The sequence below is a fragment of the Amblyraja radiata genome, chromosome 9, assembly GCF_010909765.2.
Source record: "Amblyraja radiata isolate CabotCenter1 chromosome 9, sAmbRad1.1.pri, whole genome shotgun sequence".
Taxonomy (NCBI): domain Eukaryota; kingdom Metazoa; phylum Chordata; class Chondrichthyes; order Rajiformes; family Rajidae; genus Amblyraja; species Amblyraja radiata.
The window spans coordinates 72,748,231-72,775,613 of record NC_045964.1 but is presented as its reverse complement, the minus strand read 5'-3'; the positions used below and the strand labels follow the sequence as shown (position 1 = coordinate 72,775,613).

General features: G+C 43.0%; 1 protein-coding gene across 9 annotated transcripts in view; it reads left to right on the top strand.

The window, feature by feature from the left end:
• The window catches only part of ppp4r4 (protein phosphatase 4 regulatory subunit 4), a 118,151-nt gene that overhangs the window by 14,675 nt on the left and 76,093 nt on the right, over positions 1-27,383 (top strand). For 8 of the 9 annotated variants that reach the window (XR_004413159.1, XR_004413158.1, XR_004413160.1 and 5 more), the window contains exon 3: positions 8,979-9,128. The exons of the other annotated variant lie outside the window; for it this stretch is intronic. Coding sequence is in view for 5 of the 8 variants with exons in the window: in XM_033027709.1 (XP_032883600.1) it covers positions 8,979-9,128 (150 nt within the window). In the remaining 3 variants the exon portion in view is untranslated. The remainder of the gene's footprint in view (positions 1-8,978; positions 9,129-27,383) is intronic. 9 annotated transcript variants of the gene reach the window in all.

Below are 27,383 nucleotides of genomic sequence, written 5' to 3'. Positions count from 1 at the left end.
GACAGTGCAAATAGACAGTGCAAATGCCATCAATTGTTCCATTAGTTGCACTTTTCCACAGAATTTCTGTTGTGCACTTGGAACGGCATGGTCCGTCATAAGGCTGAGTAACCCCTCAGTGAGATCGGATACCTTTGTGAATAGCACATGCTATTTGTCTGTGAAAAATATTCAGCATGTTGCACATAGTCGAACTAGGAAAGGGAAAATAAGTTGTTACTTTATGACAAATTGTGTACAGAAACCAAAATAAAAGTAAGATAACTGAGATTAACTAGTATTGCATGTTATAAGCAGTGCAGAGAGTAGCCATTTTGTCTGAACCAGGGTTATGCTGCAAAATATGCTCCACGTGTCTTGTTCTGACTTTCCTTATCTACTCCTTTATTCCCATCACCTTCATGCTTGTCCAGCCTCCTCAATGGACATAAAGGTCTGTGTCTATGCTCTCGACTCTCTGAATACACCTATACTACTCCCTTTAATTATTCTCAGTAGTCGCAAGTTCCACATTCCCGGCACTTTTGGGGTGGTTTCTTTTGAATTTATATTTGTATATCAAGGTGATTATTATATTTATGGGTTCTAATTATACTATTTCCTACATTATCCATGCTATCCTAAATCTTTCATAATTTTGCACAAGATTGTCACTACAAACCTGCCTTTTCTCTAGTGAAGAGATCCCACCTGTTTGTTATCTTTTCCCAAGATGAATGATGTTGCACTTCTGCTATCATTCTTGTAAGTCCTGACTGCACCCTCAAATCTCCCTATTCCATTCAGAGCATGGCAACAAGAATAGTACACAAATTACTATTAAAGGTTTAATACAGGTTTAGCAAGTGTCCAATAAACTTCAGTGCTAAGTTTGCTTTTATTTTCAATGGCCTTCTTGATTTGTAGCACACCTTTTAATGAGTGCGTTAGCATCTGAAGATTATTCTTTTTCATATGCACCGTCTAAGCAACAAGTGCCACCTGTGTTCCTCCTACCAAAATACACAATCGTTTTTATATCTGTTAAACCCCATTTGCAAATGATTTGTGCATTCTACAAATTTCATAATGCCCTTCTATACATTTTGAAATATAGTATTTCTAATTCCAGAAAAAGGAAGAGAACATATTGATTATTCCAAACTGTATATTTTTAAATATTAATTTAAATACACAGGAAATGCTGTCCTAGTATGGATTTAACTTTTAAGTGTCCCTTTGTTTGATAGCAATTGTTTGACCATGCAAGGAAAACAAAATACTTAATCTCTTTTTTGTGGTTCAGTAACTTAATTGCATGTGTTTCAAAGTACTTAGAGAAATAAAGCACATGCAGAGTTGATGTCAGCCAGGCTAGAACCAGAGTGTCTAGAACCAGAGATCACAGCATCAAAATCAGGTATTGGCCATTCAGCATTGAATGGAAAATACATTTCTTCACCCAAAGCATAGAAAATCTGGATTTTTTTATTTTACCCAAGAGTTTCAGTTTAAGTTTAGTTTATTGTCACGTGTACCGAGGTACAGTGAAAAGTTTTTATTGCATGCTAACCAGGCAGCGGAAAAAACAATACATGATTACAATCAAGACATTTACAGTGTATAGAGCAAATGGAAGTACAGTTGCTGGAGGATACAAAACATGGAGATACAGTATTCGAGACTGTTCAATAGATATTTGGATATTAAAATGATTAAAGGATATAGTGTCATACTTGAAAGTGTCTCTAAGATAAAAGATCAGTCATTATCTTATTGAATGGTGGAGCTGGCACAAAGGAGGCCCAATGGTCTACAATTGGAATTTTATTTGTTTCAGCAGACTTGCCCTTGTTTCAGTCAGTGTGATATTATTGCAGCGTCAAGTCTGAAGAAGGGTCCCAATTACAAATGTCTCGATTGTAATTAGAAATACTAATTTCTCCAGAGATGCTGCCTGACCCACTGAGTTACTCCAGCCCTTTGTGTCTATTATAGGGATGGAATTGGCAAGTTTGAGGTTTTGTATTTTTAACAGTTTTATACTTCTTCCTGCCTGCCTTCTCCCCATATCCCTTGATTCCACTGGCCCCTAGAGCTCTATCTAACTCTCTCTTAAATCCATCCAGTGATTTGGCCGCCACTGCCCTCTGTGGCAGGGAATTCCACAAATTCACAACTCTCTGGGTGAAAAAGTTTTTTCTCACCTCAGTCTTAAATGGCCTCCCCTTTATTCCAAGACTGTGGCCCTGGTTCTGGACTCGCCCAACATTGGGAACATTTTTCCTGCATCTAGCTTGTCCAGTCCTTTTATAATTTTATACAAGACTAGGTGGGACCCGTTGGGTCCCAGAATCACAAGGGAGGGCTGGTCCCCCAATGCAATATTCCACCTCTCCACCAATTCCAATATTGGTGGCCAGTGGGGGAGCTTTCTGGAGCGCTAGTATGGGTGTTGTGGGCTGAAGGGACTGGTTTCCAGAGGGCTAGTATGGACATTGTGGGCCGAACGGATTCTTGGGCTGTTGGCTCAGACACTCAAGCCTGTTGTGCTGGCAGCTCACTCACTCACGGCTGGTGGGCTGGCAGTTGACTCACGGCTATTCCTTGAAATTCCATTTCAAGCAGGGTGCAACGCCACCAAATTCAAGTGCAATTTCTTACCACTTCCAGCAGGGTGCAAGGCCACCAAATTCAAGTGCAGTTTCATACCATTTCAAGCAGACTGCAAGGCCACTAAAGACAGCGAGTCGTGACCTTTCCCTCCTCCATCTTGCAGAGATTGAGCCATGCTCTCACTTCTGGGTTTTATAGTCCCTACCCCCCTCCCACCAGAAGGGGCGTGATTGACAGGAGAGAGAATCTCAACATTTTTAAAACACTAATAACCCTTTTATTTTTCATCGAAAAATCCTCGGCACCTGATGAGCGGAGGGGGACTCTGAGTAAGATGGCCAAAAATCACAGCCGTACGTGGTAGAATTTTTTCCTAAAATCAATATACTGCGCAACCAGGAAGTGGTCAAGATTAGACTTTTAATTATATAGACGGCAAGGCAACTTTAGCATTCTCAAACCAACTTCTCAATTAGACAAGGCAACTTTTGCATTCTCAAACCAACTTTTCAATTAGGCAGGCAACTTTGGCATTCTCAAACCAACTTTTCAATTAGGCAAGACAACTTTTGCATTCTCAAACCAACTTTTCAATTAGGCAAGGGATTCTCAAATCAACTTTTCAATAACTCTTGTTATGAAGGCCAACATTCCATTAGCTTTTTTCACTGCCTGCTGTACCTGCACACCAACTTTCAGTGACTGGTGTACAAGGACACCCAAGTCTCGCTGTACCTCCCCCTTACCTAACTTAACCCTATTGAGATAATAATCTGCCCCCTTGTTTTTGCCGCCAAAGTGGATAACCTAACATTTATCTATATTATACTGCATCTGCCACGCGTCTGCCCACTCACTCAACCTGTCCAGGTCACCCTGCAACCTACTAACATCCTCTTCACAGTTCACACTACCACCCAGTGTGTCATCCGTAAACTTGCTAGTGTTGCTCCTAATTCCCTCTTCCAAATCATTAATATATATGGTAAACAGTTGCAGCCGCAACACCGAGCCTTGCGGCACTCCACTCGCCACTGCCTGCCATTCTGAAAAGGACCCGTTCACTCCTACTCTTTGCTTCCTGTCTGCCAACCAATTTTCTATCCATGTCAACACCCTACCCCCAATACCATGTGCTCTAATTTTAGTCACCAGTCTCCCATGCGGGACCTTATCAAAGGCTTTCTGAAAGTCTAGATACACTACATCCACTAGCTCCCCTTCATCCATTTTACTTGTCCCAACCTCAAAAAATTCCAGAAGATTAGTCAAGCATGATTTTCCTTTCATAACTCCATGCTTTTGGACTAATCCTTTTACTGCTATCCAAATGCCCCATTATTACCTTTTTAATAATTGAATCCAGCATCTTTCCCACCACCGAAGTCAGGCTAACTGGTCTGTAATTCCCCGTTTTCTCTCTCGCTCCTTTGTTGAAAAGTGGGATAACCTTAGCTATCCTCTAGTCCACAGGAACTGATCCTGAATCTATTGAACATTGGCAAATGATCACCAATGTGTCCACTATTTCTAGAGCCACCTCCCTGAGGACCCTGGGATGCAGAACATATTACTAGAACATATTTGCATGTTTATTAGTGATCTTGTGAACAGCCAATCAGATGCAGAAATTTGGGCAGACAGTAAAGAGTAAAGCTAAATACTCCAATAATTTTCCTGAAATGTTTTAAAATGATCAAATTTAGAACTTAGAACACTACAGCACCCTTCAACCCACCGTGTGTGCACTGACTGATATTTAACTTATGCGCCTGAAATAAAAGTCAATGTTAAAAATCACAGTTAATTAATAAAGATTTTTTAAAAGCAATAGAATTTTTAAATAATTACAGCAGGAAATTAAGATTCCACAAATCTAATTTTTTTAGGATAGGTGAAGATGTTCATCGTATTTAGTATGAGAGAATGGGCTATTCCCTACATTACACTAAAGAAATGCATCTCACAGGGGCTCCATAAGTCTGCATTTGCTGTACAACTACTACCACGCTCAAAAAGCAATGAAAATATAAAACAGAATTGTGGACTACTTTCCATATCCCAGGATCCAGTCCTCAGCAAAGCCAGATATTGATGTTCACCATTGCTCTCTGTAACTTTATTCTTCATCTATACACGTTGGATGGCTTGATTGTATTCATGTATAGTCTTCCCTGCATGGATAGCACGCAAACAAAAGCTTTTCACTGTACCCCGGTGCACTTGACAATAATTAACTAAACTAAACTGTGCGTCAAGAAAGCCTTTAGCCCTCTGAAGAAAAGTGAATGTTTGAAGAACACATTGTGGATAATCCCCAAGATGGCTTCACCAACTCAGCCTGTGAATTGGGAATCAATGACAGCAGCTTCTGAAATTCTTTGTTTAATCGTGCATGAGTTTATTCCCAATACATAACTGCCAGAATGTCCCTTTAATAATGGTGGACCTTATTGTTATCCTCATTGTAATATATTAGTATTGTGTGGGGAAAAAAAGATGGAATAATAATATTTTTCATCCTTCTTATTGTTTTCTTAGTTAACAGTATTCAATTTGTTCCTATATTAGACAATAGACAATAGACAATAGGTGCAGGAGTAGGCCATTTGGCCCTTCGAGCCAGCACCGCCATTCAATGTGATCATGGCTGATCATCCCCAATCAGTACCCCGTTCCTGCCTTCTCCCCATATCCCCTGACTCCGCTATTTTTAAGAGCCCTATCTAGCTCTCTCTTGAAAGCATCCAGAGAACCTGCCTCCACTGCCCTCTGAGGCAGAGAATTCCACAGACTCACCACTCTCTGTGAGAAGAAAAGCTGATGGTTGCCAATTCTTTGGTATGAATAGTCTCTCTGACATTTTCAGGACTTTTTTTTGGCTTCTGCTGCCTGTGTTTAATAATCAAATGCACTGAACTAAAAAATAAAATATGAATTCTAATATATGAATTAGAATTGGAACATGAGTTTTCTTAATTAGCAAACAAAAAAAGAACCAAATGAGATTAGTCCACAAAGCCACTTTTCTTTTGTATATATAGAAAGTGTATTGATTCTCTCTACTGAACATAATTTTGTTTAAAGGGCAATTTCCCCCCCCAAGGTACAGATTCAGATGTTGTGAATAAACAATACATCGTAATATTACCTTTATATTCTAACAGAAAATGACTTTCCACTGATGTTAAAAATCTTGTTTTTTAAATTTCTCCTCTTTCATAGTTTTTGATATATCGGATAGATTTGTCAAGTCATTAAATCATTCATACCCTTACATAAAGATTGCATTCACTTTAGGTCATGATGACCTGAACTGAATCTGATTCCCAATAGTTTGTAGTTTGGCCTTCTCAATTCAGCTTGTGCATTAGGAATTGTTGATGACATTAACCAACAGATGTTTGAACATTTCTAATTAACAAAAGATAAAGGAACATTTACAACTGTATTTATATGTGACTGATATAACTGTGTGACAACACCACAGTTGTGGAACTTCAGCTGAGTTGTATGACTTAACTGTTGATTAGATGCTGTTAATTATTTATTCATTTTACTCTTCATCAGATCTTGATGAAATGACCTTTAAAGAAAACAAAATCAGTTGTTATGAGTAGCGAAAATCCTCTTTTATTCCAACATGGGCGACGATGACACTGTGGTGGAATACCATTTGAAAACAATAGTAAAAAAGTAGTTGTTAAAATAGTGTATTTGCATCAATAGTTTACATAAACTGATGGTAACATTGGCATTAAAAATACCTTTCCTATATTTCTGATCACTATTTTCTATTGAATTAAAATATTAGTTGATTAAAACATTAATACTGTAAATTGTGATTCTGTATTGCTGTCAATTTCACATTTTATATCAAAATCTTGACCAAGATGATGTCCTTTTAAATCTTGTTATTTAAATTAATGCACAATGGTAATGGATGACTAGATTAACTTTTACATGATTTTTTAGTGCTCATAATTAAATAGCTTAAGGTGGACTATTTAGTCCAACAAAAACAACTGTTGTTAAAATGCATGGGCTCAGATTCTGAATCATAATGAGAGCAAAACCATTGACCTTCACTAGCTTGCATCACAAAACATTAGCAGTCTCTGAATTCCTGCCCATACTTGCATTAATACAGAACTCTCCCACATTTGATTAGTGATTCAGCCTTCATCCACAGGCAATATTATTTTGAAGTCTTACTAACCCAAATCAAGGGAAATTTACTGATTTTTTCAAAAGCTTGGTTAGATTTACAGCAAAGTATGCATGAGATGAGCATTCCCAATGCCAGGGATTCCCAATTACTCTTTTAATAAAAGATTTGTTGTGAATAGTTTAGTTTCTCATGAAAATAACAAGTTCGCTTTCCAGTTTCTATATATCATTAACCTCTTAATTTAATTTGCCTGGAAAATGAAAGGAAAAATAAAATATTTCCCTTATTAACTGTGGGGAAAATGTTTCAAGTTCTTAAGATGATATCTTAAGAACTTGAAACACACCTTTCTTTGCATTTTATGTGTTGGTGATATTTAAGCCTTCAGTAATTATTTTCATGCTCATCCTATTTGTTTAACCCATTTCATTTACCCTATCCCTTTTAATTCGTGTAGAATGAAATGTGGAGCAAGCAGGCACAACAGTCAAAAAAGCTATTTTATGACTTTGCTAACTGAAAGTAATTCGGCAATCCAAGTCTGTTTTCTTTGGTTATGAGTCAAAGATAATGAACAAGATTGGAAGAAAAAATATTTTTACTCTGATGTTAATGAAAGTATTGGTGTACATAAATATAGGGAAATACTTTTTAAACACAAAATGCAAATTAAAACACTCTGATTCTGCAAAGTAAATTTGTAAAAGCAGGAGCAGTAACCAGAGAGAATAATGCTGTGTAAAAAGAAATGTAAATAATTACCTCTTATTTGATGGTCAACTTGGAAATGTGGCCTTTTTTATAGGTCTGGGTTGTGATCTTTTTCTTTTTCTCATCCTGTACCCCTTCATCTCCCCATTAACTTAAAACAAAGAAAGGCACTTTGGTGAGTGAGAAATTCATCTTTTTCTCACCAAGCTTAAATGCTTGAATAAATTATTAGTTGTCTGTGTACTCCTTCAGTGTATATGGCTCAATTGGAACCAACAAAACTGAATACATGAAGAACGTATGGATTTGGTGCTGGTAACCAAAGGAAAATGTCACCTGTTACTTTTCTTGCAATGTGTAACATTTGATGGGAAGAACATTTTCTAAATAGTGCAGTGATCATGAGTTCCAACCCCGCGACACGGGCTGGAGAAGTCGCGTTGCGGGAGCTCCGGGAAGCGGTCTCTCCACCCAGACCCGCGAGCTCCCGATGTCCCAGTCCACCGGACCTGCGGCTGCGTTGCTGGAGCCTCCAAGCCCCAGGAGTCGAGTCGCAGCAGCGAGTCACCATCGCTCCCCACGTGCCGAGGCCGGCCAGCCCCACGATGGTGAGTAGTCCGCAGCTCCGCAGTCTCCTGAGCCCCCGGGTCGTTCAGGTTGGAGGCCGCTCCACGGTGCTAGGCCCCAACGACAACGGAGACCCGACAGGGAAAAGGTCGGGTCTCCCGGACAGGGAAGAGATTTTAAACAGTTTCCCCCTCCCCCCCGCCCCCCACATATACACATTTAAAACCAGTATTAAAAAACACCAACACTACATTTAACTAGACAAAAAATTTAAAAAAAAGACAGACAGGCTGTAGGGGCCGCTGCAACGGGTGAGTCACGCCGCCGCTATGTAATGGCAATGTACAAAGTCTTGATAGGACTAATTGTGCACAAAATACGGCAATATAGAGACTACAAATAAGTAAACCTGCTGCCAATCCCCAATGTTTAAGGAGATATGAAATTAAAGCCATTCAACATGATTTGAGCATGAGTGGGTTCTTAAGCAGTTACTTGGGGTTGAATTGTGAGGACAATAGACAATAGGTGCAGGAGTAGGCCATTCGGCTCTTTGAGCCAGCACCGCCATTCAATGTGTGAGGAGTGGAAAATACTTGTGCAAACTAAATTTGCTAATTTTAGAGACATCACTACAGTGTTCATAGTCAAAGGTGGGGGGACCTTAAGAATAAATTTAGGGGCTGTCTGTGATTGCCAATGTTGTCACAAGCATACAATGATTTTTTTTTCCTTTTGTAACTTCGATGTACCCTTCTATGCATACTGAGCAGTAATATTTTATTGTGTTTTCTTTCCCCTGCTGTCATTTATTTTTGTCTGTGGTTTCCCTTTGGATCCCTGCCTTTCAGTATCTCTCAGTGGCTTGTTCTGATTTCATAATCATCTTCCACTATCTATCTTTGTCTCCCATATTTTTTCTCTCCTATTTCAGCAACAGCTCTCATCAACACTGCATCGTACGAAATTGGGGTGGCGGGAGTGTTGCATCATATCAATCTCCCCGTTCCTTCAGTTCTTCACAGGCCTATGGAGACTTCAGTAGGGAGAAAATTATGTTTCAAAAATCTACTGAGGACATCAGGTAAAGTGCTTCGACCTATATTTGTGGATGGCTAATCCTTGTTTCTTCAGTTCTAAGTATGACATTTTTTTGCACAATCTTTATCTCCTCCTATATCTTCTGTGTATGCTTCTGATAATGGTGGGAATTGTGGACAGATGCTATTGATCTAAAAAATGTGAAATATGAGTACTATTTACTAGTAATTGATAATTTGTTTTCTCTATCAGTGCAAAGAAAATATAGGCAACAATTAGTACCAATGGGATATTTTTAATGATTCCGTCAATGGAACAGAGATAGATATTGGACCATTTTTGTACCAAAAAGCTGGGGTTGTTGTATGTTTTTTTCCATTCATGATCCTGCACTCCATGGTACTGAAATGGGCATGAAAAGTAATACCAAATGACAGGAAAATTACTTGGCGTGGATCACATAGACCATTTTTTCTTGGTTATTATCTCGCAGGTCTTACTACTGTTCAATGCAGTCAACTGATTTTCACGCACAAAGTATCTGAGACCCACTTCTGTTGAATTCAAAGATAAATTTACTGGTGAAAAAACACTTAGAATGTGGTAACAGCTATTATTTTATTTTGATGAACATGCCGTAGCACAAAATTGTAGAAACAATGAACTGGAAATGGGGAGGGAAGAAATGGGTGGTTTCCACACTGGCTTAGATATTCAATTGCAGCTTTCAAAAGAGAACTGTATAAGAGTTTAGAGGGTTGAAAGGGAAAACAAATTTGCAGGATTATGAGGAGAGGGTATCGCAGTATAACTACACTGCTCCCAAGTAAAAATCAATAATGACTCAACTGACCATTTGCCTTATTTTCATGTTGTGGTAGTTGTGATTCAATGCTGAGACCACTTGTTAGAACAAGTGGTATTTTTGTACGACCTGGAAGAATGTTTAAGGTCCACTTTGTATCAATGATTTTACCTGGTCCCTAAGTGGAAAAAGGTGTAAGGCTCACTTTGTGGTTAAGTAGGGCACTCATGTCAACCGTTACATTGCCTGTTATCTCCTTGGATCATTTTGCATTCTGTTAATTTGTCATGTTTCCCTGTGGAGATAGCCACATTAAAAAATTAAAATTTTAAGTCTTGCTTTGCACACTTGATTAAGTTTTTTGCTGTGTTCCAATTTCCTTTTCCCACATTCTTATAGAAATAGTAGTCCATAAAGACAGAAATACTCACTAAAACAGTTACAGTAACTGTGCAAAGAAACTTGCACTTCCTCTCAACAATATGATGTAGAAGACAGAAAACCTAGCAGTGGATGCTCATTTTCAGAAGAATGTGGGAATATTTGAAAACTTGGGAATGATGGGGAAGTATTAATTGTAATTTTAACAGAAAAGTTAATGCCATCTCATCGTATTGAATGAAATTTGCAGTAACTATCTAGAGTCTATTAGAAAATGAATGCTGGCTGGATCATGCTCCAATGTATGCAGAACTTGTGCGAGTCCACCCTCTACTCTTTCGTCTCCCAAGTCTTCAATTATTGGAGTTGTAAATCTTGCAGAGAATCATAAGAGTCGTATAGTACAGAGAGCGCCACTTTCACCCACTGAGTCTTTCTGAAATTCCCTATAGGCAATATGCAGAAATCTTTTTTGGATGGTAGGGCTGTGGACATAAACAAGACATGTTTATATAATATTTTTATTTTGGGTGTAACAGTTAATGTCAAGATTTGTAATAATTTGTTAAACATTCATGGTACTTTTTAAATGTTTTTGACATTCAGCTCATTTTGGCCATCCAGGCCATGTCACTCCTTGTTATTTGAGACCTTGCAGCTCCTTCATTGCAGAACTTTTGGACACGCAAGATTGGCCTTCTCAATTAGCTGAGACAAGTCTTACTGTATGCGGTGGATAAACGGCAATAAAAATATTGGCCAATGTGATTGATAATTGTTCTATCAAACCCATTTCCCACAAATGCACTTATTTCAGTGCTGAGGTTAAATAGTGCATTAAGTACTATTTAAGCTTAGCACTAGGAGATTAAATAAAATGGACAATTGTTGACAATTAAAATGATAATTGAAGTTGAGTTGTTAAACATTTTCAAACATCAATCCTAAAAAGTGGAAAAACAGCTCAAATCGGTAGATAATAAGGTGGCACAGTAGCTCAGTTAGTAGACCAGCTACATTCCCTCCACAGATGCTGCCTGACTCGCTGAGTTACTCCAGCACTTTCTCTTTTGCTCATGATTCCACCATCTGCAGCTCATTGAGTCTTCAGTGCTACTACCTTGCAGCTCTGGTGATCTGAATTCAATCCCGACCTCCAATGTTATCTAAGGTACACAAAATTGCTGGAGGAACGCAGCGGGTCCAGCAATTTTGTGTACCTTCGATATTCCAGCATCTGCAGTTCCCTTTTGAACTCCAATGTTATCTATATGGAGTTTGTGATTCTCTTCAAGGTTGATTTTCTTGTGAACGGAATTCTGATTTTCTTATTCATAGCACAATGCACCATTAATTTTGAACCAAGAATATATATTTATTGCCTATTAAAACATGTTGGGTAATTCATAAACTATTTCAATTGTAGATAACCCTAACAGTCATGACATTATACTTCTGTTTTTAATCAAAATTAGAGTACCATATGTACTGTATCTGTTCCGCTTGCCTTCTAAAATGTACTATGTTCCTTAAAGCTTGGTTGACTTTAAATATTTGACTACTAGTAATTGATTTGCACGGTTATGAGAGAAATTTTACTTATTCCAGTTTCCCTATTTTCCTATTTTTCAAATTAAAAAAAATATTCTTGCTCCATGTAAACAAAAGTGGGGCAGATGTTTGAAAAGATAAGGATGGTTTTGTTAAGATCATCAAACTGTAAGTAATAGGACAGGGAATCAATTCTGACGAGACAGAGTTGAAAAGCAGAAGCTATACTGAACTTGTACCAGAACGTTGGTTTGACCAAATGTGCTACTTTTTAAAAAGGTAACCAGGAGGATTGATGAAGGTGGGACTTTAGACGTTGTATGTATTTATTGTAAGGCTTTTGATAAGGTCCCTATGGTAGGCTAGTCCAGAAGTTTGGATTGCGTGGGATCCAATGAGAACTCATTAATTGGATATATAATTGGCTTGATAGTAGGAAGAGGTGGATGATGGTGGAAGGTTGTTTTATTGACTGGCGGTCTGTGACCAGTCATGTACACAGAGATCAATACTTTGTTATTTGGCCTTTATTTAAATGATTTGGATACAAATGTAGCAGGTATGATAAGCAAGTTCCCTGATGAGATTGTGCAATTGATAGTGAGGATAGTCATGGGCTGGGCAGGATGATAATGATGAGTGGGTAAATGGCCAAAGCAAAGGCACGTCATTTACAGTGAATTAAGTTTTATATTTGGAACATAACAGTTGTAATGCAGGAAACATTTGTATGAGCTTACCACAAGCAGTAATATGAAAATTACATTTTCATTAAGAGATAAAGTAGGTATGTTACAAAACTTACCTTCAGCGGCGCTGCAGTTCTGCCACTGGCCGTGTGCGCGACTTTGGGGAGGGGGGTTCGGTGTTAAAATGCGGTTTTTCTCCTACCTGTCCTGGATATATTTTCTCGGAGCGCAAGCTTTTGCTGAAGAATTGTTCTGACGGCCGTTCTGTGAATTTCTTTTTTTTAAATCGCCTGACAATTTCAGCACTGGAGTAATTTAAAAATCAGCTTCTAAAGCCGTCAACGTCGACAACGGGGACGGATTTCAGGTATGGGACAGGTAAAGGAAAGCCTTTTATTTTACATATAAACGTGTTTCTTAGGATGCCTTTAATCCACATTTTAGGTTGCGAAACGGTGATTTAGGACCCATACGAACCGGCAGTATTTTTCCTGCCGATATGGGGTTTAAATTCACCGCAACCGCAACGTTCCAGTCGATCGCGTTCCTCAAAAACCCACTTGCAAGATGATTTAAATGGCCATTAATTTATGGGAAATAAACACTAAATTCCTTTGGCCTATAAATCCATGACAATCTATCTATATATTAAAACTGTGTGTGTGTGTGTGTGCTTGTGGGTGTATGTGATTTGGCCTTTGATTCCTTGCTCCACCAAAACAACTCTGACATTTTTTCCATTTCTTAAGCGATTTCACTTTTACATTCAATCATCCACTCCTCAAAACATTTGGACATTTTTATGTACACGTTTTTTAATAAAATCCTCCCCCCCAGCACACACTAATTTTAAAATCTCAAACGAGCTGCTGACGTCACAATCCCACATGCCGACCAATCTGCCTCCAGTATGCCTCCAAGTACGCTCGCGCCACGGCTCCCGCGGCTGGACTCCAGCACGCGCCCGCCTGCCCAAAGATACTAGAGGACACTATAATCTGTGCGCCTGCCTGCCCCCCCCCCCCCGCCTGCCCCCCCCCCCCCACTTTACCTCTCTCCCCCATCCTCTCCTTCCTCTCCCCCTCCTCTCCCCCCCTTCACCCCCACTCCGCCCTCCCCGTACTCAAGATCTGAAGCGCCGAGGATGCGAGCCCATGGAGCTCAAAAATATCATGAGAGTTCTGCAGAAGCCTGCTCGCCGCGGCCTTGCTCGGGGTCAACGCCCGTCCATATCCTCGCTCAGGTCCGGCACCTGGTGGGGAGGCTGCTGCTGCGGGCCAAGCCTGCCTCGACGCCCACCCGCCCACCGCCTCGCTCGGGGTCCTCAGGTCGATCCCCGCCCGTGGCCTCCCTCGAGTCCATGTCTGCCGCCCAGCGCCTGGTGGGGAGGCTGCTGCCTGGGCTGGAGCAGAGCCTGGGCTGGAGCAGAGCCTGGGCTGGAGCAGAGCCTAGAGCTGGAGTGAGGGCCAAACCCGGGGTTTGGGATGGGGCCGGGGCAAAAAATAAGCCGCCCCACGCCCGCCAGCAGCCTCTCTGTCTCTGCCCTTTCTCTGTCTCTGCCCTTTCTCGGTCTCTGCCCTCTCTTCTCTCTGTCTCTCTCTCTGTCTCTCTCTCTCTCTCTCTGCCCTCTCTCTCTCTCTCTCTGCCCTCTCTCTGCCATCACCCCCACCCCCCCCCCCAGAAAACAGACCTTCATGGTCAGGCCAAGACCTCTGCACTTAGGACGCTGATGTGGTTTGGTTGACGCGTGCTCGGCTGCCCGATCGCTTCATCCTCTCCCCCTCCTCCTAATCTACACCTAATTTTGTAACATTGCTAGATAAAGATGAGCCAAAGGCCCAAAATAGCTTTCCAGTTGTTTAAAATAGTGAATCTCTTATGGTCTTTCAGCCATGGATCATGCATGGGCCCAGTTCATAGACGTAATCACAAAGAAGGCATGCCAGCCCCTCTACTTTCTTAGAAGTTTATAGAGATTTGGCATGTCATTGAATACTTCTACAGATGCACTATAGAAAGTGTCATGATTGGTTGCATCATGGCTTCTTGCACTCCTTGTGCTTTCCAAGTCCATTACAGGCACATCATCAAAAGCATTTACATGGGGTGCTGCCTTAAAAAGGCAACATCTATCAACATACCACCATCTGGGCCTTGCCCTCTTCTCGCTGCACAAAAGGAAAAAAGACTGCAAAAAAAAAGAAGACATGAGTGCAAATCAATTAGAAAACAAGTCCATGGTAGTGCAAAAAGTGGTACACAGTCTTCTGTTGCTGAGGTAGGATTAGGATTATGCTGGTTAGTTCAAGAACCTGATGCTTCGACAAAAGTAGCTGTTCTTGAATCTGGTGCTGTGTGACTGCAGGCTTCTGTACTTCTTGCTTGATGGTATCTGCGAGAAGATGCCATGGCCTGGATGGTGGGGACCCTTGATGATAGAAGCACGCTGTAGTATTCTTTTTAAGTTGCTTTAGTTTCCATGATGCAGTGCATTCAGAAAGTATTCAGACCCCTTCACTTTTTCCACATTTTGTTATGTTACAGCCCTATATTAAAATGGATTAAATTCATTTTTTTTATCATCAATCTACACACAATGCCCCAAATGAAGAAGTGAAAACAGGTGTTTAGAAATTTTTGCAAAGTAATTAAAAATAAATAACTGAAATATCACATTTACTTAAGTATTCAGACCCTTTGCTATGCCACTCAACATTGAGCTTAGGTTCATCCTGTTTCCATTGATTATCCTTGAGATGTTTCTACAACTTGATTGGAGTCACCAGTGGTAAATTAAATTGATTGGACATGATTTGGAATGGCACACACCTGTCTATATAAGGTTCCACAGTTGACAGTGCATGTCAGAGCAAAAAACCAAGCCATGAAGACGAAGGAATCGTCCGTAGACCTCCGAGACAGGATTGTGTCGAGACACATAGAAATATAGAAAATAGGTGCAGGAGTAGGCCATTCGGCCCTTCGAGCCTGTACCGCCATTCAATATGATCATGGCTGATCATCCAACTCAGTATCCTGTACCTGCCTTCTCTCCATACCCCCTGATCCCTTTAGCCGCAAGGGCCACATCTAACTCCGTCTTAAATATAGATCTGGGGAAGGGCATAAAACAATTTCTGCAGCATTGCTGGTCCCGAAGAGCACAGTGGCCTCCGTCATTCTTAAATGGAAGAACTTTGTAACCACCAGGACTCTTCATAGACTGGCACCCGGCCAAACTGAGCAATCGGGGAAGAAGGGCCTTGGTCAGGGAGGTGACCAAGAACCTAATGGTCACTCTGACAGAGCTCCAGAGTTCCTCTGAGGAGATGGGAGAACCTTCCAGAAGGGCAACTATATCTGCAGCACTCCACCAATCAGGCCTTTATGGTAGAGTGGCCAGACGGAAGCCACTCCTCAGTAAAAGGCACATGACAGTCCGCTTGGAGTTTGCCAAAAGACATGAGAAACTAAATTCTCTGGTCTGATGAAACCAAGATTGAACTATTTGGCCTGAATGCCAAGTGTCACGTCTGGATAAAACCAGGCACAGCTCATCACCTGGCCAATACCATACCTACGGTGAAGCATGGTGGTGGCAGCATCATGCTGTGGGGATATTTTTCAGTGGCAGGAACTGGAAGACTAGTCAGGATCGAGGGAAAGATGAATGGAGCAAAGTACAGAGAGATCCTTGATGAAAACCTGCTCCAGAGTGTTCTGGACCCCATACTAGGGAGGAGGTTCACATTCCAACAGGACAACGACCCTAAGCACACAGCCAAGACAACGCAGGAGAGGCTTCTTGACAAGTCTGTGAATGTCCTTGAGTGGCCCAGCCAGAGCCCAGACTTGATCCCGATCGAACATCTCTGGAGGGACCTGAAAATAGCTGTGCATCGAAGCACCCATCCAGCCTGACAGAGCTTGATAGGATCTGCAGAGAAGAATGGGAGAAATTACCCAAATGCACAAGGTGTGCCAAGCTTGTAGCATCATACCCAAGAAGACTTGAGGCTGTAATCACTGCCAAAGGTGCCTCAACAAAGTACTGAGTAAAGGGTCTGAATACTTATGTAAATGTGATATTTCAGTTATTTCTTTTTAATTACTTTGCAAAAATTTCTGAACACCTGTTTTCACTTTTTTATTATGGGGTATTGTGTGTAAATTGATGATTAAAAAAAATGAATTTAATCCATTTTAGAATGCTATAACATAACAAAATGTGGAAAAAGTGAAGGGGTCTGAATACTTTCTGAATGCACTGTGTAACAGCAGTTGTGATTAGTATGACTTCAGTAACTTAAATTCAAGGCAAACACAAGGAACAATTTGTTAATTGTATGTCCTGCATTGTTCATTATATAGGGGTACTCGATTTTACTACAGATTCAATTTGGTGCACTCTTAAAAGGATTTTTAATAAGATTTGAAGATATGAAGGTAATAAATGCCAGGGTCACCATAGCCAAGCTAACTAGCTGTGAATTGTGTTGCTATGAGATACCATGAACCAAATGCTGGATTAAACACATGTGTAAACAGGATTTCTGACAAAAGGGAAAGCAGTTTTTGCTTTGCTTTTCTAGTTTTGACCTTGGCGTTAAATTGTACAGTTTGCTACAATTGCAAACTCTAAGCCCCAGCGCCAATAACTACTTAACTACTTTATTTGATGTTTATCATTATTTTTTTTAATCTGATATAGCTGTTTGAATGTTTCAACTATTTGCCAAATTAGAATATTGTTACAATAGTTATTTAGCTGCTGAGTCGGATAGCTGGCAAGCCACAGTGATGCTTATCATTGAAAAGAGTACAAAATGGGCACTGAGCATTCTGGTCATAATAGCCTCTTGACTTTCCTCCAGTTGTCTCAGTCGAAATGCTCCACATCAAAAGTTGCATTATCTTTCATCACTGCTTTTATGGTGCAGATTTTTTATTGTTCAAGAATTACAATGTAGACCAACCAAGTTAATACACTTTACATTCTAAAACGTAAGATAACATTTTAATTTTACATGGGGACTATGAAGAGGAGCTGGCCAAGGTAGACTGGAAAGGGATCCTAGTAGGAATGACGGTGGAACAGCAATGGCAGGAATTTCTGGGCATAATCTGGAAGACGCAGGATCATTTCATTCCAAAAAGGAAGAAAGATTCGAAGGGTAGTAGGAGGCAACTGTGGCTGACAAGAGAAGTTAGGGATAGAACAAAACTAAAAGAAAAGATGTATAACACAGCAAAGAGTAGCCGGAAGCCAGAGGATTGGGAAACTTTCATTGGACAACAGAAGGAAACAAAATGGGCAATACGGGCTAAAAAGATGAAGTACGAGGGGAAGCTGGCCAGGAATATAAAGAAAAACAGTAAAAGCTTCTTTAGACATGTTAAGGGAAAAAGAGTAGCAAAGTCAAATGTGGGTCCCTTGAAGGCAGACGCGGGTGAAATTATTATGGGGAACAAGAAAATGGCAGAAGAGTTGAACAGGTACTTCGGATCTGTCTTCACTAAGGAAGACACAAACAATCTCCCAGATGTACTGGAGGACAGACGATCTAAGGGGGTAGAGGAAATGAAATAAATTTTCATTAGGCGAGAAATAGTATTGGGTAGGCTAATGGGACTGAAGGATGATAAATCTCCTGGGTTTGATGGTCTACATCCCAGGGTCCTCAGGGAGGTGGCTCTAGAAATAGTGGATGCATTGGTGATCATTTTCCAATATTCTATAGATTCAGGATCAGTTCCTGTGGATTGGAGGATAGCTAATGTTATCCCACGTTTCAAGAAAGGAGTGAGAGAGAAAACGGGGAATTACAGACCAGTTAGCCTGACTTCGGTGGTGGGAAAGATGCTGGAGTCAATTATTAAAAAAGGTAATAATGGGACATTTGGATAGCAGTAAAAGGATTAGTCCAAGTCAGCATGGATTTATGTATGGAAAATCATGCTTGACTAATCTTCTGGAATTTTTTGAGGATGTGACAAGTAAAATGGATGAAGGGGAGGCAGTGGATGTAGTGTATCTAGGCTTTCAGAAAGCCTTTGATAAGGTCCCGCATTGGAGACTGGTAACTAAAATTAGAGCACATGGTATTGACGGTAGAGTGTTGACATGGATAGAAAATTGGTTGGCAGACAGGAAGTAAAGAGTAGGAGTGAACGGGTCCTTTTCAGAATGGCAGGCAGTGGCGAGTGGAGTGCCGCAAGGCTCGGTGTTGGGGCCGCAACTGTTTACCATATATATTAATGATTTGGAAGAGGGAATTAGGAGCAACACTAGCAAGTTTGCAGATGACACAAAGCTGGGTGGCAGTGTGAACTGGGAAGAGGATGTTAGGAGGTTGCAGGGTGACCTGAACAGGTTGAGTGAGTGGGCAGATGCAGTATAATATAGATAAATGTGAGGTTATCCACTTTGGGGGCAAAAACAAGGGGGCAGATTATTATCTCAATGGGGTTAGGTTGGGTACGGGGGAGGTACAGCGAGACCTGGGTCCTTGTACACCAGTAACTGAAAGTTGGCGTGCAGGTACAGCAGGCAGTGAAGAAAGCTAATGGAATGTTAATAGACAATAGACAATAGGTGCAGGAGTAGGCCATTCGGATCATCCCCAATCAGTACCCCGTTCCTGCCTTCTCCCCATAATCCCCTGACTCCGCTATTTTTAAGAGCCCTATCTAGCTCTCTCTTGAAAGCATCCAGAGAACCCGCCTCCACTGCCCTCTGGGACAGAGAATTCCACAGACTCACCACTCTCTGGGAGAAAAAGTGTTTCCTTGTCTCCGTCTAAATGGCTTACTCCTTATTCTTAAACTGTGGCCCCTGGTTCTGGACTCCCCCAACATCGGGAACATGTTTCCTGCCTCTAGCGTATCCAAACCCTTAACAATCTTATATGTTTCAATGTGAGACCCTCTCATCCTTCTAAACTCCAGAGTGTACAAGCCCAGCTGCTCCATTCTCTCAGCATATGACAGCCCCGCCATCCCGGGAATTAACCTTGTAAACCTACGCTGCACTCCCTCAATAGCAAGAATGTCCTTCCTCAAATTAGGGGACCAGAACTGTACACAATACTCAGGGCCGGATTTAGATGAAGAGAGGCCCTAAGCTATTTCACTTGTGAGGCCCCACCCCCCCCCCCATCCCATGGTCCAGAGATAAGTAGGAGGAGGTGCCCGAGAGTTGGCACGTGGCCTCAGCTTTGTAGAGATCGACGCGCCAGACTACCATGGCACCTCCCTTGTCGGTGGGTTTGATCACCCAGTCTGGGTTGTTACGGAGTGAGTTGATAGCTGTACGTTCAGGGGGGAGAGATTGGAGTGAAACAGGGGAGTGGAGAAGTTGAGGTGGTTGATGCCCCGCCAGCAGTTTTGGATAAAAAGGTCTAAAGCCAGAAAATGGCCATGAGGGGGGGGTCCACGAGGAGGGCGTTCGTTGGAGACGGGAAAAGGGATCATCAATAGGGGGCGAGGACTCCTTCCCATAGAAGAACGCTGTGAGGTGGAGGCGACGGTAGAAGAGCTCCAAGTCGTGGTGGGTGCGGAACTCATTGAGGTGGGGACGGAGGGGGACAAAGGTAACGCCTCTGCTGAGGACCGACCATTCGGTGTCGGAGAGGGGGGATGGTGAACACATGGCAGGGATGAGGGTTGGGGCCAGAGGAAGGCAGGTGAGTGGACTGAGGCCGAGGCGATATCTGATGGGGGCGGGGGGTGGGTGGTCAGGGGTAGGGGGGTATGAGGACTGTAGTGTGGGTGGGGAAGAGCTGAGGTCACATAATTTGTGGGGGATGGGGAAGACCCAGTGGACCAGCCACTGAGGTTACCAGGATTGGGGAGACTGGCACTGGGACCCAGTGCAGTCAAACCCAGGGGAGTGGGAGTTAGCAGCGTGGAGGCTTCAGGCCCAGTCTCCAGGTAAGGCGACGGCTATGGGCTGCTGGAGGGCAGTAGAGTCGGGGTCGGCGGGCGATGCGTGGGAGGTCCCGGTGGGCGGATGGTCGGTGGGGCGGCGCGGATCGCCAGCCCAGTGAGGCAAGGAGGTGAGTAAGGCGCGGTGTGGCGGCCATGCGAGGTGGATAGGTCCCCAGGTGCAGCGGCGAGGTTCGGCGGGGGGAAGGGTTAAATAAACTACATACCTTTTGCTTTGTCCTGCACTTCCAATGATCCAAGGATCTGTGGAGCAAATTCCTCTCCACAACGAATATATATCTCACCTGCATTTTAACCACAACCCCCCCACACCACCAAAGCCTCCGGAATCGCAAGCACAGCGCCACCGATGGTAGGTTATGTAAAGCGGCCTTTTCACGGGGCGAGTTGACGCAAGATGTCACAAGAGTGAAGAGGTCGTGGTCCAGCACGAGTCTCGCACGATATAACAGGGATAGATAAAGAGTTCCCACGGTACTTGGCATTTATGTTATTTGTGCGAGTGACTTGGCCGTTTCCCGAGCTTTCGCGTTAAATCTTGAATGAACATCGTGAACTACACGTGACACAAATGATGTAACTTTTTTTTCACACACTATAAATATCCTCCCTTGGTTGAATTGGCTCATTTGGAGACATATTTTACTGTGTATGTGGGAGACACAGATGGACTGAGCACAGTACCTCGGTCTTACTGTGTGTGGGAGAGGGGGAGAAAGAGACGTACACTCACAGAGGCAGAGTCTCTCAGCCTGTGTAAGAGGGAGGGAGAGAGGCACACACAAGGTGGATGTGAAATCTCACCTGCCTGTTTCAGTGACAGACACCCGCCGCCAGTAAATGAAGACACCCCCATCTGTCTCCCCCTCCTCTCCCTCGACTCCCCCACCTTTCCCTCCCAACTCCAGTCCCGTCCCGACCCCCTGGGAAACTGAATAGAGCAACAATATAGATATAGAAACTGAAACAATATAGAAACTGAATAGCGCAACATGGCAAAAACATCTCTGACACGCTTTACCCCCTTTCTTTGAGATTTTCTGGGAGCCATCTCTGCAAGTGTTCCTGTTAAAAAGATTATCCAACAATGACAATTAGGTGGGACGTCCTCGAAGGACACGTGTTCCCTTGTCGATATTTTTACTCACCTTCTGTCCCCTCTGTCCAGCTTCCGGGCTTACCGTTCGCAGGAGTTCCCACGCGCTATATCTCTAAAATCTGAAGTTAGGCAATGTCTAGAGGAACTGCAGACGCTGGTTAATGCTGGTTAATACGCACAGAAGGACACAAAATGTTGGTGTAACTCAGCAGGTAAGTCAGATCTGGGAATAAAAACATAAAAAGCTGGAGTAAGTCAGCGGGTCAGGCAGCATCTCTGGAGAAAAAGAATAGGTGGCGATTCGAATCGGAACCCTTCTTCAGACAGCCTAATCGGAATTGAGTCTGAAGATGTGTCTCGTCCCGAAACATCAGCTTTTTTTCTCCAGAGATGCTGCTTGACTCGCTGAGTTACTCCAGCTTTTTGTGTCTGTCTTCGGTTTAAACCAGCATGTGCAGTTCATTCCTTACACGGGTCTCTGTACAACATTGATTTGTAGCGTTCCGGACCCCTGGACCCGAGGACTCCGAGATGTATCTCTCAAAGAAGTACATGTGAAAAATTTCTCACGGACCATAAAAATGCGTAACCTTTCAGTAAAGTCCCTTTTAAAGTCCCTTTTAAAGATTATAGTTATTTTCTTGAATCTCATTAACATAACTCATGAATAAGTTGATGTCCATATGCGGATGCAAATCTTTATTTTTATTTATTTTTTAAATTCAATCCCACAGAAGATAATTTTTACTCACCTTCTGTCCCCTCTGTCCAGCTTCCGGGTTCACCGTTCGCAGGAGTTCCCACGGTACCCGCAAGAGTTATTACGGATATCGCACTGGCCACTACGTCCATATAATGTTGCAATACTCAACCACAAGTGTACAAGTCAATCTTGGAGAAATTCAAACTTTCTTGAATTTTCTCCCGAGTGACCAAGTTACACGATGACCTGCCGTTAGCGCTACGGTGGTCCACGGTGGTCCACGAATGCCGTACTGTTACCGCACGAGGTTCCCACGATGTTAAACTCCGGTTAACTCTTAACCATATAACCATATAACCATATAACAATTACAGCACGGAAACAGGCCATCTCGACCCCTCTAGTCCGTGCCGAACACATAGTCTCCCCTAGTCCCATATACCTGCGCTCAGACCATAACCCTCCATTCCTTTCCCATCCATATAACTATCCAATTTATTTTTAAATGATAAAAACGAACCTGCCTCCACCACCTTCACTGGAAGCTCATTCCACACAGCTACCACTCTCTGAGTAAAGAAGTTCCCCCTCATGTTACCCCTAAACTTCAGTCCCTTAATTCTCAAGTCATGTCCCCTTGTTTGAATCTTCCCTACTCTCAGTGGGAAAAGCTTTTCCACGTCAACTCTGTCTATCCCTCTCATCATTTTAAAAACCTCTATCAAGTCCCCCCTTAACCTTCTGCGCTCCAAAGAATAAAGCCCTAACTTGTTCAACCTTTCTCTGTAACTTAGTTGCTGAAACCCAGGCAACATTCTAGTAAATCTCCTCTGTACTCTCTCTATTTTGTTGACCCGTCAAGTCGCCCCGTGAAAAGGCCGCTTAACAACGCCACTATGTCAAAAGTTTAACACAACTTGGTGCAGCGAGCATAGGCCCCCCCCTAGTTCTCCCGATGCCGGGTCAACACCACCCGGTGAGAACGGCCAGGAACATCGGGCCTCCGTAGAGGCAATTGCGGTGGCCTCAACAGGCCTGACTTTGGGTGAACTGGGGATGGGGACTGGACATTGTGCCTTCCCTCACAGTGGTAATCCATTGTGGGGGGATGATTTTTTTGTCTGTAAGTAAACCTGTTAGTCTTTGTCCAAGATGGCTGTCGGAAGGGAGAGTGGACGCTGGCGCGCTTTAGCTGCCGCTGCTCTCTCTTCACACTGTGTTTTTGATTTTTTTGTTTTTGGACTGAATTCTGTTTTTAATTTGTGTCTCTGTGATGTTTTTATTACTTATTTTATTCTGATTATATGTTTTATTATTCTTGTTAATCTCTGTAAGGTGTCCTTGAGATTTCTGAAAGGCGCCCAAAAATAAAATGTATTATTATTATTATTATTATCTCGAGGCCCTAAGCTTCAGCTTGTCTAGCTTATACGTAAATCCGGCCCTGACAATACTCCAGGTGTGGTCTCACTAGGGCTCTGTTCAACTGCAGAAGGACCTCTTTGCTCCTATATTCGATTCTTCTTGTTATAAAGGCCAACATGCCATTCGCTTTCTTCACTGCCTGCTGTACGTGCATGCTTACTTTCATAGACTGATGTACCAAGACCCCCAGATCCCGTTGTACTTCCCCTTTTTCCAACTTGCTGCCATTTAGATAGTAATCTGCCTTCCTGTTTTTGCTACCAAAGTGGATAACCTCACAGTTATCCGCATTAAACTTCACCTGCCATGCATCTGCCCACTCCCCCAACCTGTCCAAGTCACCCTGCACTCTCATAGCATCCTCCTCACAGTTCACACTGCCACCCAGCTTTGTGTCATCTGCAAATTTGCTAATGTTACTTTGAATCCCTTCATGCAAATCATGTGTTGGCCTTCATAACAAAAGGATTACAGCGTAGGAGTAAAGAGGTTCTTCTGCAGTTGTATAGGGCATCTGGAGTATTGTGTACAGTTTTGGTCTCCTAATTTGAGGAAGGACATCCTTGTGATTGAGGCAGTGCAGCGTAGGTTCACAAGATTGATCCCTGGGATGGCAGGACTGTCATATGAGGAAAGATTAAAAAGACTAGGCTTGTAATCACTGGAGTTTAGAAGGATGAGGAGGGATCTTATAGAAACATATGAAATTATAAAAGGGCTGGACAAGCTAGATGCAGGAAAAATGTTCCCAATGTTGGGCGAGTCCAGAACCAGGGGCCACAGTCTTAGAATAAAGGGGAGGCCATTTAAGACTGAGGTGAGAAAAAACATTTTCACCCAGAGAGTTGTGAATTTGTGGAATTCCCTGCCACAGAGGGCAGTGGAGGCCAAGTCACTGGGTGGATTTAAGAGAGAGTTAGATGGAGCTCTAGGGGCTAGTGGAGTCAAGGGATATGGGGAGAAGGCAGGCACGGGTTCTTGATTGGGGACGATCAGCCATGATCACAATGAATGGCGGTGCTGGCTCAAAGGGCCGAATGGCCTCTTTCTGCACCTATTTTCTATGTTTCTATGTTTCTATATGCTATATATTCTATATCCTCGACTTCCTCATTCACAGACCACAGTCTGTTCGTATTGGTGGAATGTGTCAGCCTCGATAACAATCAGCACGGGAGCACCTCAAGGCTGCGTGCTCAGCCCCCTGCTGTACTCACTCTATACTCATGACTGCGTAGCCAGTCACAGTGCGAACTCCATCATCAAGTTCGCTGACGACACCACTGTTGTGGGGCGTATCACTGATGGGGATGAGTCAGAGTATAGAAGAGAGATCGAGCAACTGTCCATATGGTGCCAGCGCAATAACCTGGCCCTCAACACCAGCAAAACCAAGGAACTGATTGTGGACTTTGGAAGGAGTAGGAGGGGGACCCACAGCCCCATTTATATCAACGGGTCGATGGTTGAAAGGGTCAAGAGCTTCAAATCCCTGGGCGTGCACATCTCTGAAGATCTTTCTTGGTCCGAGAACACTAATGCAATTATCAAGAAAGCTCATCAGCGCCTCTACTTCCTGAGAAGATTACGGAGAGTCGGTTTATCAAGGAAGACTCTCTCTAACTTCTACAGGTGCACAGTAGAGAGCATGCTGACCAGTTGCATCGTGGCTTGGTACAGCAATTTGAGCGCCCTGAAGAGGAAAAGACTACAAAAAGTAGTAAACACTGCCCAGTCCATCATCGGCTCTGACCTTCCTTCCATCGAGGGGATTTATTGCAGTCGCTGCCTCAAAAAGGCTGGCAGTATCATCAAAGACCCACACCATCCTGGCCACACACTCATCTCCCTGCTACCTTCAGGTAGAAGGTACAGGAGCCTGAAGACTGCAACTACCAGGTTCAGGAATAGTTACTTCCCCACAGCCATCAGGCTATTAAACCTGGCTCGGACAAAACTCTGATTATTAATAACCCATTTTCTGTTATTTGCACTTGATCAGTTTATTTATTCATGTGTGTATATATTTATATTGTGGTATATGGACACACTGATCTGTTTTGTAGTAAATGCCTACTATGTTCTGTGTGCTGAAGCAAAGCAAGAATTTCATTGTCCTATACAGGGACACATGACAATAAACTCACTTGAACTTGAACTCTTCTGTTCCTCACATATACGCTACGTGCAAAAGTTCCATGCTCCTAGGGAAGCCAAATATGTTTTTGTGCACAGGGTAATTTGAGAGGCAGAAACTCCTGAATGAAAATAACCCCTTTTATTGTTGACAAGTAAACTTGAAATAAAGCAGATTGTTATCACAAGCTCCCAACTCCCCTTGATTGATGGACAAATAATGTCATATTTGTGAGGCAAATTTTAACAGAGCATGATCAATCAGACTTTCCCGACAAGCCCTCTAAAGAGATGTTTGAACATTTCTGTTTATTGTGTAGGCATTTCAGCTTCTTGTGCATGCCCTGCCATTCATTCAAATAATGGTTGATCTTTAACCTTAATGCTATTCTTGGTTGGATGCATTCTCCCTCCCCTGTTGGAAGGAGTTATTGTTGAGCACTTGCATGATGATACTTGCCACTTATTAACCTAATATTGAATGTTATGAACGTCCTGCTGCATGTTGGCTTTGTTTTTAAAGGAGTTATGAATGGAGCTTTGAAACCACCAGGAAATATCTACATTGACGACTGCTTTGCGGCCACCTCCTGCACCTACACACAACTGACTGACTTCATCCACTTCACCACCAACTTCCATCCGGCACTCCAATACACCTGGACGATTTCCGACACTTCCCTACCATTCCTTGACCTCACCATCTCCATCGCAGGGGACAGACTCCTGACCGACATACATTACAAACCCACTGACTCACATGGCTATCTGGACTACACGTCTTCCCACCCTGCCCCCTGTAAAGACTCCATCCCCTACTCCCAATTCCTCCGCCTACGCCGCATCTGTTCCCAGGATGAGATATTCCATACCAGGGCATCGGAAATGTCCTCGTTCTTCAGGGAACGGGGATTCCCCTCCGCCACCATAGATGAGGCTCACACCAGGGTCTCATCCATACCCCGTAACACTGCTCTCTCTCCCCATCCCCACACTCGCAACAAGGGCAGAGTCCCTCTGGTCCTCACCTTTCACCCCACCAGCCGGCAAATACAACACATAATCCTCCGCCATTTCCGCCACCTCCAACGTGACCCCACCACTCGCCACATCTTCCCATCTCCCCCCATGTCTGCCTTCCGCAAAGACCGCTCCCTCCGCAACTCCCTCGTCAATTCTTCCCTTCCCTCCCGCACCACCCCCTCCCCGGGCACTTTCCGTTGCAACCGCAAGAAATGCAACACCTGTCCCTTCACCTCCCCCCTCGACTCCATTCAAGGACCCAAGCAGTCGTTCCAGGTGCGACAAAGGTTCACCTGTATCTCCTCCAACCTCATCTACTGCATCCGCTGCTCTAGATGTCAGCTGATTTACATCGGGGAGACTAAGCGTAGGTTGGGCGATCGTTTCGCCGAACACCTCCGCTCAGTCCGCAATAACCTACCTGAACTCCCGGTGGCTCAGCACTTCAAATCCCCCTCCCATTCCCAATCCGACCTCTCTGTCCTGGGTCTCCTCCATTGCCAGAGTGAGCAACAGCGGAAATTGGAGGAACAGCACCT